The sequence below is a fragment of the Symphalangus syndactylus genome, chromosome 19 (assembly GCF_028878055.3).
Source record: "Symphalangus syndactylus isolate Jambi chromosome 19, NHGRI_mSymSyn1-v2.1_pri, whole genome shotgun sequence".
NCBI classification, from domain to species: Eukaryota; Metazoa; Chordata; class Mammalia; order Primates; family Hylobatidae; genus Symphalangus; species Symphalangus syndactylus.
Window position 1 is genome coordinate 38220404 of NC_072434.2, and position 14631 is coordinate 38235034.

Below are 14631 nucleotides of genomic sequence, written 5' to 3' on the forward strand. Positions count from 1 at the left end.
ATTGAAATTTTGTTTATATATCCATACTTCACAATAATCATCTAAGGGCCAATCTCAAGATCAGGCAAACATAAAAGCCTGTAAGTGGCCAGGTAATGTCAATGAGGAAACAACTCGGTGTGCATGTACCAGGGAAGCATTAGTAGCTCACTGGAGGCCACAGCCTGGCTGCAGGGGCAATTGCTACCCCACCCCGACTGTTATCTCAAGGAATGAAGACCTATTGTTGCCAGCTCTTTTGAAGAAATTTGGGGTTTTATGTGAAATATCCTGATTTTTAAAGGCTGCCTTGCTTTTTATTTTAAAATTCTTTGGGGAAGGGGCAAAAAAATGTATTTGCAGACCAGATGTGGCCATGGGTTGCCAATTTGTGGCCTTTGCACTAGATATCCTAAAGTCATTCTGAGTCAACAGAGAGAGGTTAAAAGATGATGATTAGATTCATTGTATTTTTATTTTAAATCTGAAAATGTATAATTCACTCTCTATTACACTTTAAAAAAAACACCTCACTCCCTCATTTATAAATCCTCACTCACTCCCCTTTTGGACTTCTGTTTTTAGTCCTACAGTTCTCCTCTACCAGGACACCCCATGGCCACTGTCCCACGCACCAATTTGAATTCTGCTGGTTCTTTGAAGCTTGATTTAAATGCTAGCTCCTGCAAAAAAAAAAAAAAAAAAAAAAAAAAACCTCCATGTTCCTCCTCAAAGACCACTTTGTATAAATTATGATGTAGATGATCCAAAGTAAAGATCCACATTGATTTCCACTGGGTCTCATCACCCCTTCACCTCAGACGGTATAACCCAATAATCACTGTAATTATTCACTGTCACGAAAATGAAAGGCTTAGAAGAAATAAGATCTAATGTTCCATAACAGAGTAGGGTGACTATAGTTAAAAATAATGTACCATATATTTCCAAGTAGCTCAAAGATACGTTTTGAAATGTTCCCAACACATAGAAACGATAAATGTTTGAGGCGATAGATATCCTAGATGCCCTGACTTGATCATTACACATTCTAGGCATGAAACAAAATATCACAAGCACCCCATAAATATGTACAAATGTTATGTATCAATAAAAAAAAGTGAAAGGCCTAGAATCAACGGGTCAAGAGTCAAGTTTGATAGGACTCACCGCCAAACACATCTCCATTCTGGTAGTTTTTCCCTTTCTGGGCTTCCTCTTCATTTTGAACAGTGGCAACATGCTTGGCGGAGGCACAGCCCATAGTCTCATTCGGTCAGCTTCAGCCGGGCTGAACTGCAAATCATCTCTACAGACACGGGGACATTTTTTTTTTCTTTAAACACAAAGAAAATCCACCTTGCTGCTGAGTTGGTCAAGATGTGTGCACCTGCAAGAAAAGAAAGCTAGATTAGAAAGGGCAGTGACTGTAGCAAAACACAAGCCTCAGTATCTTGGTGTGCTGTGCCCTGCAGTGCACTAGAAGTCATGCACAGACCCACCCATCACACTGGTGTTGTGGTGGGCACAGAAGCACCACGTGCAGCGTGGCCCATTCTCACTTGATTTCCCACTCAGAAAGCAAGATGGAAAGGCATGTCCCTATGCAACACATGGCCGAGTGAACTTTTTGAGGAGATACCAAAAATATGTATTTATTCAAATACATATTTGGGCACTAATGGTTGCCACACATACTCTTAAAGTACCCGTAAGTTTACTAATGTTCTGAAATCTCAAAAACTGTCAAGGAAGGAGAGCACACTCTTGAGATCCACCTAGTTCGGGTGGCTGGGAAAAGCTCTTCATCTTCCTCATCCTACTCTGCAGGCCAGCCCTCCCAGCTCCTCCAATTTTGCCAGGAAAAGGTAGCCATCCTCCTCAGACTGGTACATGGGCTACTTTATACATTTCTGGTTAAGGCTGTAAATAATTCAGTATTTTATTTTACCTGAGGTAACACTGTTTTGGAGACAAAGGAAGGAGATGGGGCAAGGTCTAAAACTTACTTCTGTCCATTTTCTGCTTAGCTAACCAAATGTTTTAAGGATTGGGCAGAAGATGTCAAAACATGAAGAAAAGCAACAAAGCAGTTGTCAAGCTTTTGGCATAAACTTCATGCTTCTACCGATTTCTCATAAAGGCTTAAAGAGTATTTACAGATACACTGCAAAGGAGATAATCTTCAAATTGACTTAAGTGACTTTACCTTTCCCTGCCCCATCCAAGGTGGCTGCTCAAATTCTGAGTGTTTGCTCTGCTCAACTTGCTCATTTTTGTTTTATTCTTTCATCATCCTAACCCAACCATTCTGGGCCTATAGATGACTTACTCCAGTCTTGTAAATGTCTCCTTTGAAACATCTCTCCTACACATTTCTTTGTTTTCATCCCTCCCACTGTAATACAGGCGCTTACCTCCTCAGAGTCCTGGCAGAACAAAGAAGGCATCAAGCCTCTTTGAATCTTCATCAGCACCCACGTCCCACTGCCCCCCACCCATGAACAGTGGAAGTTTCTCAAGTTTCAGATAGTGCTACTACACAGTAGCTATAAGCTTTCTCTACCAAGAAGACTAGAGCTCCTAAACCCTCCTTGCTAGAGCACTAAGGACATCTCTGGATGTAGAAATTTAATCATTTAAACCATAAAATCTCAGCAAAGAGAATTTTTCAAATTAGCATAACCAATCTAATAAATGAACTTAGATATAAAGGCAGTGATCTTAAATTAAGCCAAGCAAATACAAATTGCCATAAATATTGACAATGACTATAACATTGGTCATGTCTCATATAATTCTTCAAACTATTCTCTCTCAGTGGTTATGTTAAATTATTAATAGGAAGTGTAGAGTTGGTTGGTAAAGTTCTACAAACCAGGAAGATTTTCTCCTGGACGGCTAATGTTTATATCTTCCCCATACTTGATGTAACTTAATGTTAACAGGTCTTCATCTCAAAACTATATGAAATCCAGGCCTGTGGATGGACACACACACACACACACACACACACACACACACTATTCCATTATTTAGCAGTAATGTCTTCAAGGCTACAGTATTTCTGTTTGATGGTCTATTCATACTTGTGTATAGAGCTCAGGGGCCTTATGGAGAAGAGATGCTGAGATTTTAAAAATTGCACGCAATACAGTGTAATACGAGCTCTGATTGTAGTTTCACAGGAATCTATGACAATGCAGAATTCAAAAAAGCAGATTAGATTATGACTGGGCAGAGGAAGGAAGTAGTATTTTTGTAGGGTATCAAAGGTTTGGTAGAAATTTACCAGTTTGAAAGCATGGTAGCATTATTCAGCTGCAAGGAACAGACTGAGCTAAGACACTAGAATATGGAAGAGCATGGCACATTTGCATGTGTTCATTTCAGAGGGGTCAGGTGGGGATGGGGGGCAGGGCAGAGGACTGGACTGCTGATACTTCGTGAAGGGCCTGCAGAAGGCCTTGCTACCTTCATCCAACTGAATAAACTATAGGATGTCATAGGACCATAGGTACTCTTTCTGATCCAAGTTAGAGCACACTGTGAGAAAATATTAAATTAGTTGTGGAGAGGTCCATTCTGCCAACCTGTCATAGTTTTTGAAGAAACATCAATGAAATATTAGACAAGAGGGAGAGGACAAGGGGTTCAGCTGTAAAGGTGGGAGAAGGGAAGAATCCCCTCTCTAACGCGGAGGCTGCTGCGAGTTGCTGCTTTTGTTCCTGCGGCCAATGCTGTTGCTACTTCTGCTTTTGCTGTTGTTGTTGTTGTTGCTGCTGCTACCGCTGCTGTTTTGGATTCCCAGCCAGCACCTTCTCAGGTGCAGCATCCATCCCCCTGCTTCCTCATCCCCAGCATCACCACGTAAGGTAACAGGTGTGGGCTCCCAGACATGATTCCTTACTGTTCAAAAAGGAAGTATGGGAAAACGACTTTACACTTACACATATGCAGGAGAGATCGAAGTGAGAGGGGGAACCTAGGTGGCTTCCCTGCCACCTTTTCAGAATAAACTAAGTAAAAACAGGAGACAGGGGGCAATCCTAACAAAATCAGAGTACACTGAGAATTAAGAGACAACTTAACGATCATCCTCTTTGAGAGTCCTCTCGCTTTTCCAATTTCATATCTACAGCCTCTTATGCTATCCAAGAAGCAAAGGGAAGAACTGAAGACACGACTTATCCTTTGCTACTCCCGAAAAGCAGTTAGTGGTGTTTCTTCTGTGTTTTAAAAGTTGTGTTTGCATAAAAAAATTTTATTTGAATTTTAAAGGTGGAAATTATTTGAAATCAAACACACTGCAGAAGGCTAACAGAAATAAGACACAGAAGAATGGCTCTTTTTTTTTTTTTAAAGGATGTCTCTATTATTCAAGCATTGGGGTGAGGCACAGGTTAAGAAGCAGATTAGACATGATTTACACCCAATTCAAATGATGACTCAAGAAATTTCAATTTAATTACACATATTTTAAAGCACTATAGCTCAATATGAGTTCTCACCAAATTATAAACAGGTATAGACTTTGTTTCTGAAACATAAGTGCTACATTATTTTACAGCAGTTAATTCAAATTTAAGAGTGATGCTTTCAAGTTTCAGGACCTCATCAGGAATATATTTTAGTAATTTACTCATTTGAAGGTGATAATTATGAAGTCATTTGAGGGGCAAAAGATTTCTAATTCACAAAGTTAATCATAGATCACTGAAGAAAGTTTTTTACTATGTCATTTGGATTCTGCACATAAACATTTGTCCAATTATTCATTCATTTAATCAACAGATTTTGATTTTAAAATACTAAGTGACAGATATGTGTTTGGTAGGTATTGTGCATATAGTGGCAAACAAGGCAAGATATGTTTTTCTTCTCTATCCCTATAGAACAAGAATGATCAGAGAAGGAGATAATTAGAAAGACCAGTTTTGCAGCAATGACGTACAGCTATTGCAGCTTAAATACAGGATGACAAGAGAGTTCATTCACATCACAGGCATTTGACTCAGCTTTGGAATGGAGCATGTCAAGAAATGTCAGGTTAGAGACCTGACCAGAGCTAAAGAAACAGGATTAAAATACCCCTGATTTGTATCTCTTTTATAGCCGATACAATGTCAAGGTTTCATTTCTACTGAAAATTCTTTTACTTAATCTCAATCCAACTGAGACCTCACACTGAGCAGACCTTCAAATACGTATCCCCAAAGACTGCTAGAATCATCTGCTCAAAAGACATTCCCTTCAGTTTATGCTATCCTTCACATAAACTCCAGCATTTTTTTTTAGCTTCCATTTTTTCATTAGCTTTGCTCAGCTTTTCTCTCCCAATCTCACATGCTCTATTGTTTACCTTCCTGAAACCACAGCACTTAGAGAGAGGTAAGTCTGATGGTGCAAACAAGCATGCAGAGACCATGACCCGGAGCAGCTCTGAGACTTTTGTTGTCACATGTTGTTATTACCAGTATGTTATTTCTGAAGTCACACATCACAGTGTGAGAATTAAATCGAAGCATCCCTTTGATGTTTGATGGAATCTTCTAAAACTAAGTCCCACTGAGGATGATTTTTCTTTAATCTAAATGATCTATGTCATAGGATCATCAGGCACCTCTAAAAACATGAGGTCCAATTAACTGCCCCATGGCTTTGTGTAAACCCCTCCCCAAATGGTTGTATGTCTACATTATCTTGCCTTATACAATTAAAGTGCAATCCATGATACCATGAGCTAGCCTAATTGAATGCCATCTTTACAGGACATTTTTCCCGCTTTTGATAAAATAATCAGCAAATTTGTAAGCCCAATTGAAATTTTTTTAAATGTAAAAATGTGTAACCGTGCATGTTTATCCTTCCTCTCCTTACACCATACCTCAAGGTGCTTCAGATATCAGAAGGGAAACTACTATTCCAGAACACTTCATGTGACAACATGAGGAAGTTCTCTCCACGCAAGTAGGTCCATTACTTTGTATGAATACATATCACATATTACACACATGCAATACCTTGTCCTTTTATAAGGAAAGATTATAATAATTTTTTTCATTACCTTAGTTTTTTTTTAACTAGAAACAAGGTTTCATCAAAAAATCCTACTTTGATAAAATTGGGAAGGAATAAAAAAAGCAAAATCTGTTTTTAAGAAAAATCGGAGATATTTGAACTTTTAAAAAAAAAGCTACAGGAAAATATTTCTACTTACATAACATTATGCGTAATTTCACTTTCCACTAATTAGTCATGGACTTTTTCATTTTGGATACAAAAGGCAAAAATATTGTAGATAAATTCCCTGTCAAGAAAGGCTCTTCTAAAATACGAATTAAAAGTGATACATTCCATAAAGAAATTCTAGGCCAAAAAGAACATGAGGCTTGGAGGACTGGAGAGAAATCAAATTCTGATTGCAACAGGCCCACAGAGAGCTATGAAGTCAGCAGTTAAGCAAAGGATACAGCCACGTTATTAACAGATCAGGAGCAAAGTGTCCCCTTTCTTCTTCTGCTTAAAAAGGCAAATCAAGACAAGGCAACATCTAAAAACTCCTTTCTTTTATTGAAGAAACAGCTAACATCTAAGTTCCATAAAGGAAAAAAAATCTCTCTCTCTCTCTCTATATATATATATAAATAACTAATCAGTCTGTTTGCCCATCTGCTCGGCTTCACTATAATGAGTGTTAATACAGCAGCCCACCGAGGGGGAAGAAGAAAGGCAACTTAAAAGTGATTTCTAATCTTGAAGCTTTAGTATCCTTGGGCTACTGTTAACACCATTTCACATTTCATTGTGAACGTTAAAAATAATACATAAAGAGATGTCACATTTGACATGAGAATAATCTAGAAAAGTCAAGGCTTTTATTACCCAACAATCGCTGGCATCGCAGAACACATTCATTCCTCGCCTCACACTCGTCTGATGGCATGACAATCGACAATATGCTATTAACTCCAAAGATAGGAGGATTTTGGCTTCTGCCTTCTTTATGGGAAAACTCTCATGTCCGCATATAGTAATTCTACAGAGTTGTCTCTCAGAAATGTAACCACAATAAGTGTTTATGCAATAGGACACATTTCTGCTAGATTCGGGTAGTAAGGTGTGGGGCCAAGGAGAAGAGGTGGCAAGTGGAAAGAGTGTTGGAGAGGGCATGAGAAGCCCAGGCTCTGGTCCCAGCTGTCACACGCCTGCCTCAGGACCACAGCTGGGTTTCATGTGTCTCAGCCTCTTTCTTAGACTCTATGATCTACCTCAACATATGTCCAAGTAGTGACATGAAGGATGAAATGATCACTTTAAAAAAAGCCATGTCTTACCTACATTCTATTTATTTACACTCTTTGTTTTCGGTACTAACTCAATCAGGATATACTTGCAAGTCTGAAACCTCAAAATTTTCAGGAGGCCCTATAAGGTGTAAAGATGATTACCAATGATGTTTTGGCCTAATAGTGTTGATTTCAATTGTGTATTTGCTGGAAAAATAAACACAGCTTAGCTCCCCTATTTCTTCTTCTCTATCTTGCCTTTAATGAATGAAATTAATTTTAACAGTATTTCTTATAGGGAGCTAGTTAGAACAAGTTGGTGCAATAATTGTTCTTCAGCTAAGGAGTTAAGAGTGTTGCACCTTTCCCCTGCACCAGAAAACTCCTCTGTGTTACCTGTGTATGTTGACATGAGCTCATGCATGGCTGACACTATTTCTGAGAACGCAAGAGAGGAAAAACCAGCTCCTGATTAAAGTCACACATTCACAGCTGTGTGGACCCACGCAGAAGACTTACATTGCTTCTAGATTTGCTCCTCAGTGGTCAAAGGCAATGGCAGATATTCCTGGACACTGAGTTATCTTTCTTGTTTTTTTTTTTTTTTTTTTTTTGAGAAAGAGTCTTACTCTGTTACCCAGGCTGGAGTGCAGTGGTGTGATCTCAGCTCACTGCAACCTCCACCTCCCGGGTTCAAGGTTCAAGTGATTCTCCTGCCTCAGCCTCCCTAGTAGCTGGGATTACAAGTGCATGCCACCATGCCCGGATCATTTTTGTATTTTTAACAGAGATGAGATTTCGCCATGTTGGCCAGGCTGGTCTTGAACTCTTAACCTCAAGTGATCTTCCCATCTTGGCCTCCCGAAGTACTGGGATTTCAGGTGTGAGCCACCACGCCTGGCCCTCTTCTTCCACTTCTAAGACCCAGAATACCAAAGGTATTTGCAAGAGGTCTTCAGCTTGTGTCATGGGGGACCTCTGCACCACTGCTTTTACAGAAAGACACCTGTGACTAGAATTTCTTGACAGATGTGCTGCTAGTTCCCCATGTCACTTAGGACAAAGCCATGTGATTTCCTTGTTAGTATCTTAATAATAGCAGCACCTGTTTCCCCCCTTTTTTTTCTGGACTGTTTTGAAAATCTAAGTAGATAAGAAAATGCTTTGAAAAAGCACTTATATATGCAAGGTGATATTCTGCGTGTACTCTGTTATGCCAGGTGGACAACACTCTAGTCAGACGTGGGGCTTTTCATGGGCACTGGGTGAAATCAAATTGCCCAGAGGGCCCTTATAGCAGGCAACTTTGCTGACCTAACCCAAGCACACTCAGACTACCAACGACCACGAACAGACAGAGAAAATGAGAGAAAACAGATGGAAAAGGAGATATTTTTAAAAATTAAAAAAAAAACACAAAAGTGAATGCAGAATAAGTATGAATTACTAAAAGGCACAATTTTATTTTAATCAAAGAGAATAAGTCGTGATTCTTCCGGAATAGCCATAGAAAAACATCCTAGGCACTCCACATGTTGAAACATAGTGTAAGAAACAGATAGGATTCCTGCCCTTGGAGGACCAGCATCCAGCCAGGGCTAACATATCATAAACATAATAAAGTAAAATAAAATCCCAGAGACTAATGTACATTGCAAGGAAACAAAGGATCAGAGATGCTCATGAGAGTCAGAAGATATTTCAAGCTAATTAAAATAGTGCTTGCCCTAGCTTTATTTTATGCACCAAGGGATGCAGGATCATACAGCAAAATGTGCAACTCTTAGCAGACCCTCCGTAAGCATTTGCTGATGGAGAGGATAGTGAAACAGATGTCCTATCAGTCTGAGCTGCTGATCCTCCCTAACACCATAAACTACAACAGAGAACTGTAGCTGGATTAATCTCTCAGAAACCTGCAGTTTACTTTCATGGTGCCAGATGACGAAAAAGAGTTAATGCCACTGATCCCTTGGCCCATGCACACATCTGAAAAGCACATGTGTTTTCATCATTGAATTGCAAAGCCTCAACTTCTACATAAATCCAGCATAGTCCACATTTTCAATCCAGTTCAATCCTTTAGTTTACTGCTAGCATGACTTGTATCTCAGCCTTAAGCTGGTTACTGAGGTAGATGTAAGGAAATACAACAAACACACGAAAGATCATGAATTCTCTAAGCTAATCATTAGAAGCAAACATGAGAATAGTTTTTTTTGTTCATTTGTTTTGTTTTGTTTTGTTTTGTTGTTATTACGGAGTCTCACCCTGTCACCCTTGCTGGAGTGCGGTGGTGCGATATCAGCTCACTGCAACCTCTGCCTCCTGGGTTCAAGCAATTCTCGTGCCTCAGTCCTGAGTAGCTGGGACTACAGGCGCGTGCCACCATGCCTGGCTGATTTTGTTTTTCTTTTTTTTTTGTATTTTTAGTAGAGACAGGGTTTCACCATGTTGGCCACACTGGTTTTGAACTCTTGACCTCAAGCGATCCACCCGTCTCAGCCTCCCAAAGTGCTGGCTGGGACTACAGGCATAAGCCACCGAGCCCAGCCTTTTTGTTTGTTTTGTTTTGTTTTTGGGATGGAGTCTTGCTGTGTTGCCCAGGCTGGAGTGCAGTGGCACAATCTTGGCTCACTGCACTTCTGCCTCCTGAGTTCAAGCAATTCTTCTGCCTCAGTCTCCTGAGTAGCTGGGATTACAGGTGTGTACCACCACACCCAGATAATTTTTGTGTTTTCAGTAGAGACGGTGTTTCACCATGTTGGCCAGGCTAGTCTTGAACTCCTGATCTCAGGTGATCTGCCTGTCTCAGCCTCCCAAAGTGCTGGGATTACAGGCATGAGCCACTATGCCCGGTCAAGAATCTTTTTTTTTCAAAACAAAAAAGCCTATTCATATTTTGAGTGCTTGATTTGATATTTGAGTAAAAATATATTTAATATTCTTGGGATTGTCAATCATTTTAATAATGTAATGTAGTATTATAATACTTTGAAAAGATCTGAATCCTACAAATGGAAAAACTGTTTCCCTTAAAATCTAAATACATATCCCTCTTCCCTTCCAAAATAACCTCCTTCCTCCTTTTTTCCCCCTCCTTAATAAAATAAATAAAATTATCCATGAGATACTGATGTAAACTGTGACCTAAGATCCTTCTCTCCTTGTGCTCTGCCTCAGGCCACATTATTTCAGGTCTGAAGAGAGTCTGAGATGATCCAATGATTCAGAAAACCTGCTTCTATCCTGCTAGGCAGAGAGCTGCTCAAGGAAATAAGCATCTCTAGAGGAACGCCTTGACTATCTGAAAGTCTTCCTTCTGGAACTGTCAAGGTCTGTCTAGAACAGCTCAAGATTAGGAAGTTCCCTGAAAACAAAAAAAGTAAACATAAAACCCTCTTTTTGGGGGGAAGGACTTAGTCTCATTCTCTTTCTGTCTCTCTCTCAATCTCTCTTTGTCTGTCAGTCTCTCTCTCTCTCTCACACACACACCCACACACACACCCACACCATAAAAGCTCTAAAGATGAAAACTACAACAGAGAATACCCAGTATTTTGTGATTTTGTGACTGATGGAAAGAAAGATCTTATGTGTCTCTGGGCAAATTACTTACTTCACAGTGCCTTGGATCCTCGTTTATAAAATGATATATGACCTCATGAATTTTGAGAGGGGCAGATGAGATGAGATGATCTATGTAAAGTGTTTAGGACAGCACCTGGCACATAGTAAGCAATCAATAAGAGATAGCTATTGTCATTACCATCACTGTCATCATTATTATGTTATGGAATGGTGATGAACTCTAAGATGAGAGGGGCAGGGACAAGAGACACTAGAAAGAAGAGATGGTCAAGACAGATGAGAGGTAAATTTGGCAGCTTGGTGGTTTTCAGGAATTGTACCAAACATAAACACGCAGACTGGATACAGACAGAAAGCAGGAGACAGCAGTTCTGCAGCAGGAGAAGTACATGCTCCCTGTACAGCACCTGCAAAGGCAGCTCTGAGCAGTGCCAGGGGTTTCTGCTGTGCTGGGGCAGGGAGGCCAGCCTCTGCGTGCCATATCCAAGGGCTCTAAAGGGAAAGACTATGTAAAGACAAGTCAAGGTCAGTGAGCTCTCTCCTGCTTCATCATAGCCTCAATGAGCATGTAGCTCACATCTTCCAACTATTACACTTTTATGTGTCTGTCTCCTTCACCAGGAAGGTTTCCAAGGCCATGACCATCTCCTCATCATTCCTTTCTGTATTCCCTCCGGCACAACGTCAGGCTCATAGTAGGTCTGCAATAAACGAATGAATGAATGAATTTTCTTAGAAACTCCTTTTCATGAAGAGATGAGACGGCTTTTAAGGAAGGGAGTACCCCTCTCAGCCCCATGTCCTGGGTCACCTGCATGGACAATGACTTCTTCAGTTCATCACCAATAACTAAATTTAAAAATGTTTATCTGGGCCATCATAGAGAATGTTAAATTATGTTTAGTATATACTCCCTAAAAAGACAGAAAAGGAGTAATATGTAGTTTCATACCAGTATAATGGAATTCTGAAAGCTGTTAGCACTTGTATGATTGGCCCTAATCTGACCCCCCCCCAAATTGTGCTATTTATTTATTACAACAATCATTTTTGGGGAACCTGCTTAGTCCTCAACATTCCACTAGGGACCAGAGATTCCCAAATGAGTAAGACAACTAGACTCTAATGTCCATTTCCTCACTTTCAAATAGAATCTAGGGATATTCACTAGTACCTCTAATCTTGCCCATCTGAAAAAAAAAAAGGTTTTTGTTTGCATGTATGTTTTTGCTTAAACTTAAATCTTTGATTAGTTTACCATAACAAAGAACTATTTAAGGATGATGTCCTTAGAAGGCCAAACAAATTGAAATTATAAATATTATTTTCAGGTAGCACAAATCAATGCCCCTTTAACCTACCACATTTAAGAAAAAGGCACCTCAGTTCTCATATTGCTCTCAAGAAACGCACAAGACTTTTGGGAACTTCATTGATTTTGTAGCACTTGGCCAAAAACACACTTCGTGCAATCATCCACTAAAGGAAAACAAAAAGCAGGCAACTGAGAGAAGAGACCCAGGAGGGCAACGCAAAGTCAGTTGAGTGACGGCCTCTCCCTTCTCATGTACCAGCATTCTACTGCCCTTGACGAGTTTCCTCGTTACTCTGGACTGAAGAGTCTTTCGACCATACCTACCATCATTTCTAGGATGTTTAATGGGGTTTGAGATAACAAAACATAAAAGTGAGGGCAAGATGCTCTTCCTTAACCTTGATGCCCTTCTTCAGCCACCGAAACACTATTAAATAACACATAGGGTTACAGGTTATGAGCTATTAGGACCTCATAAATAACCTTTACCAGAAATTGTAGCCTATTCTAAAATAATTATTTTAAATCAGCCAATGTTCTCCATTTGAAGTAGCATCATTAGTGAACATGGTGTTCTTTCCTACAGCAAAAAGGTACTTAGAGAAAGAGACCATAGTGACAAGCTCAGAAGTAGACAACACAGGCAGGAAGAACACGCCTGAGGCTGACCACCAGGAGACGGCAGTGCAGCGTCAAGATGCATCAGCCAGCACCTCGTGGTGTTAACACTCTTCAGCACATCACATCCACTTCTAGTCTGAGACATTAAAATTTGAAGTTTTTATCTGAATAGAGCACTAAAGGCGTGACTTGATGACACACCCTTTTATCAGAAAACAGTATAACAGTATTAGGGTAAATTGAGGATCTGATCACATTCTATTCTAAGGAGGGCTTTGCCCCAGCTGTCTGTCTCTGTGAGCCCTCCAGTGGGTGGCCCAGCTGTGGTGGTTACATTCCTGCATATGACAAACGTACAGCTGGCACACTGCTTATTTTTCCTGAATCTGGGATGATATCCCATCACCTCTATTACATCACTGCCATTACCACCCCAGGAATAGGCCGATAAAAACAAAAGACATGCATTTTCTAATTCCAAGATCTCTCTGAAAATTTAAAAGAATTTTTAGAATCTAAATTAAAATCTAAATTTGTAGATCATTTTCTGGACCAAGCCCCAAAACCTCTTACTTATTATTAATCAGTTTTTTCTATGCCCAGATTTTTATTTGTTTTCTGCTTTTTTGAAAGAGAAAAAATCTCACATAGTCATGTCCAATGGAAATCAGGATGATCCTACTGGCTTTTCAATGCATCAGAATACGATTAAAAATTTCATCAAAAAAATTTTACTTCTAATAAATTATCACATTAATTTTCTAAGAGAAAGACAAATTAGCATTCCTAAAGCACAAATTCTGTTGGGTCCTTCCTCTGGTCCCAAATCCTCCATGATTAACTAATGCCTTTAGGGTAAAGTCCAAGATATACCTGGATTTTCAAGCTAGACATGACTGAGGTCAAGGTTCCTAATTTTACAAATTAGAAAACTGGCTGGCATGGTGGCTCACTACTGTAATCCCAACACTTTGGGAGGCTGAAGTGGGAGGGTCACTTGAGGCCAGGAGTTCCTGATCAGCCTGGGCAACATGGCAAGTTCCCTTCTCTCTTTAAAAGAGAGAGAGAGAGACAGAGAGAGAAAGAGAGAGAGAACTGAGGCAGAGTTTAGATAACTTACTAGGGGTCCCCCAGGACCCAGCCCTGTTGACCCGCTGTTGCCTCTTCCTACTGCTCCAAGGTAGCTAAGCAACCTCTTCATCACATCAGGTGGGTCTCAAAAACCACTCTTCTTCCTCAATATTCTTCTGCTCATAGTCCTACTTCTCCACTTCTGCTTAAGCTATATTTTCCCAGGAGGAAGTCTATACACCATTCCATGTCTTCCTTCAATTTGCTCTCTTTCCTAAACTCTTACTATGAGAGTCAACTATTTCATATTTCTTAAACATTTCTCTCTAAATAGATACTAAGTGCTTTGAGGGCAGAAACCATCTCCTGTATTTGTCTCTCTTGCTATGCCGGGTGCCCTGTCAGGCAGAGAGCAGAAATTCAACAAATCCTCTTGAAAATGGTGAGCAGGGGACTCTTTTTCTTCTGCACCTGCCACAGGTGGCATGTACCACCACCCTGCCTAGAAGGCACTCCTTCACCTTTGCCTTAATAACTTAAGGTCTAGGTAAGCTGTTCTTCCCAAAAAGTCCCAGCACACCCCATAATTACCCCTTCATAGCCCTCATCATAGTGCAGGATATTCTTACTTCCTAATTACCTGTCTACTGGGTACATAAGGAATGCAAACTCCTTGAGAGGCACAGACATATGTTTCTTGTCCCCTGTGGTATATCACCAGCTACTAACAGGGCTTAGCTCAGAACATGTGCTCAATAAATAAAA

The 14631-nt window shown here is 40.1% G+C and overlaps 1 protein-coding gene across 1 annotated transcript in view; it reads right to left on the reverse strand.

Annotated features, from left to right (window-relative positions):
• C19H1orf21 (chromosome 19 C1orf21 homolog) overlaps positions 1 to 14631 on the reverse strand; it is a 262347-nt gene that overhangs the window by 163967 nt on the left and 83749 nt on the right. The window contains exon 2 of the mRNA XM_055233513.2: positions 1150 to 1369. Coding sequence (XP_055089488.1) covers positions 1150 to 1243 — 94 coding nt within the window. The 5' untranslated portion in view covers positions 1244 to 1369. The remainder of the gene's footprint in view (positions 1 to 1149; positions 1370 to 14631) is intronic.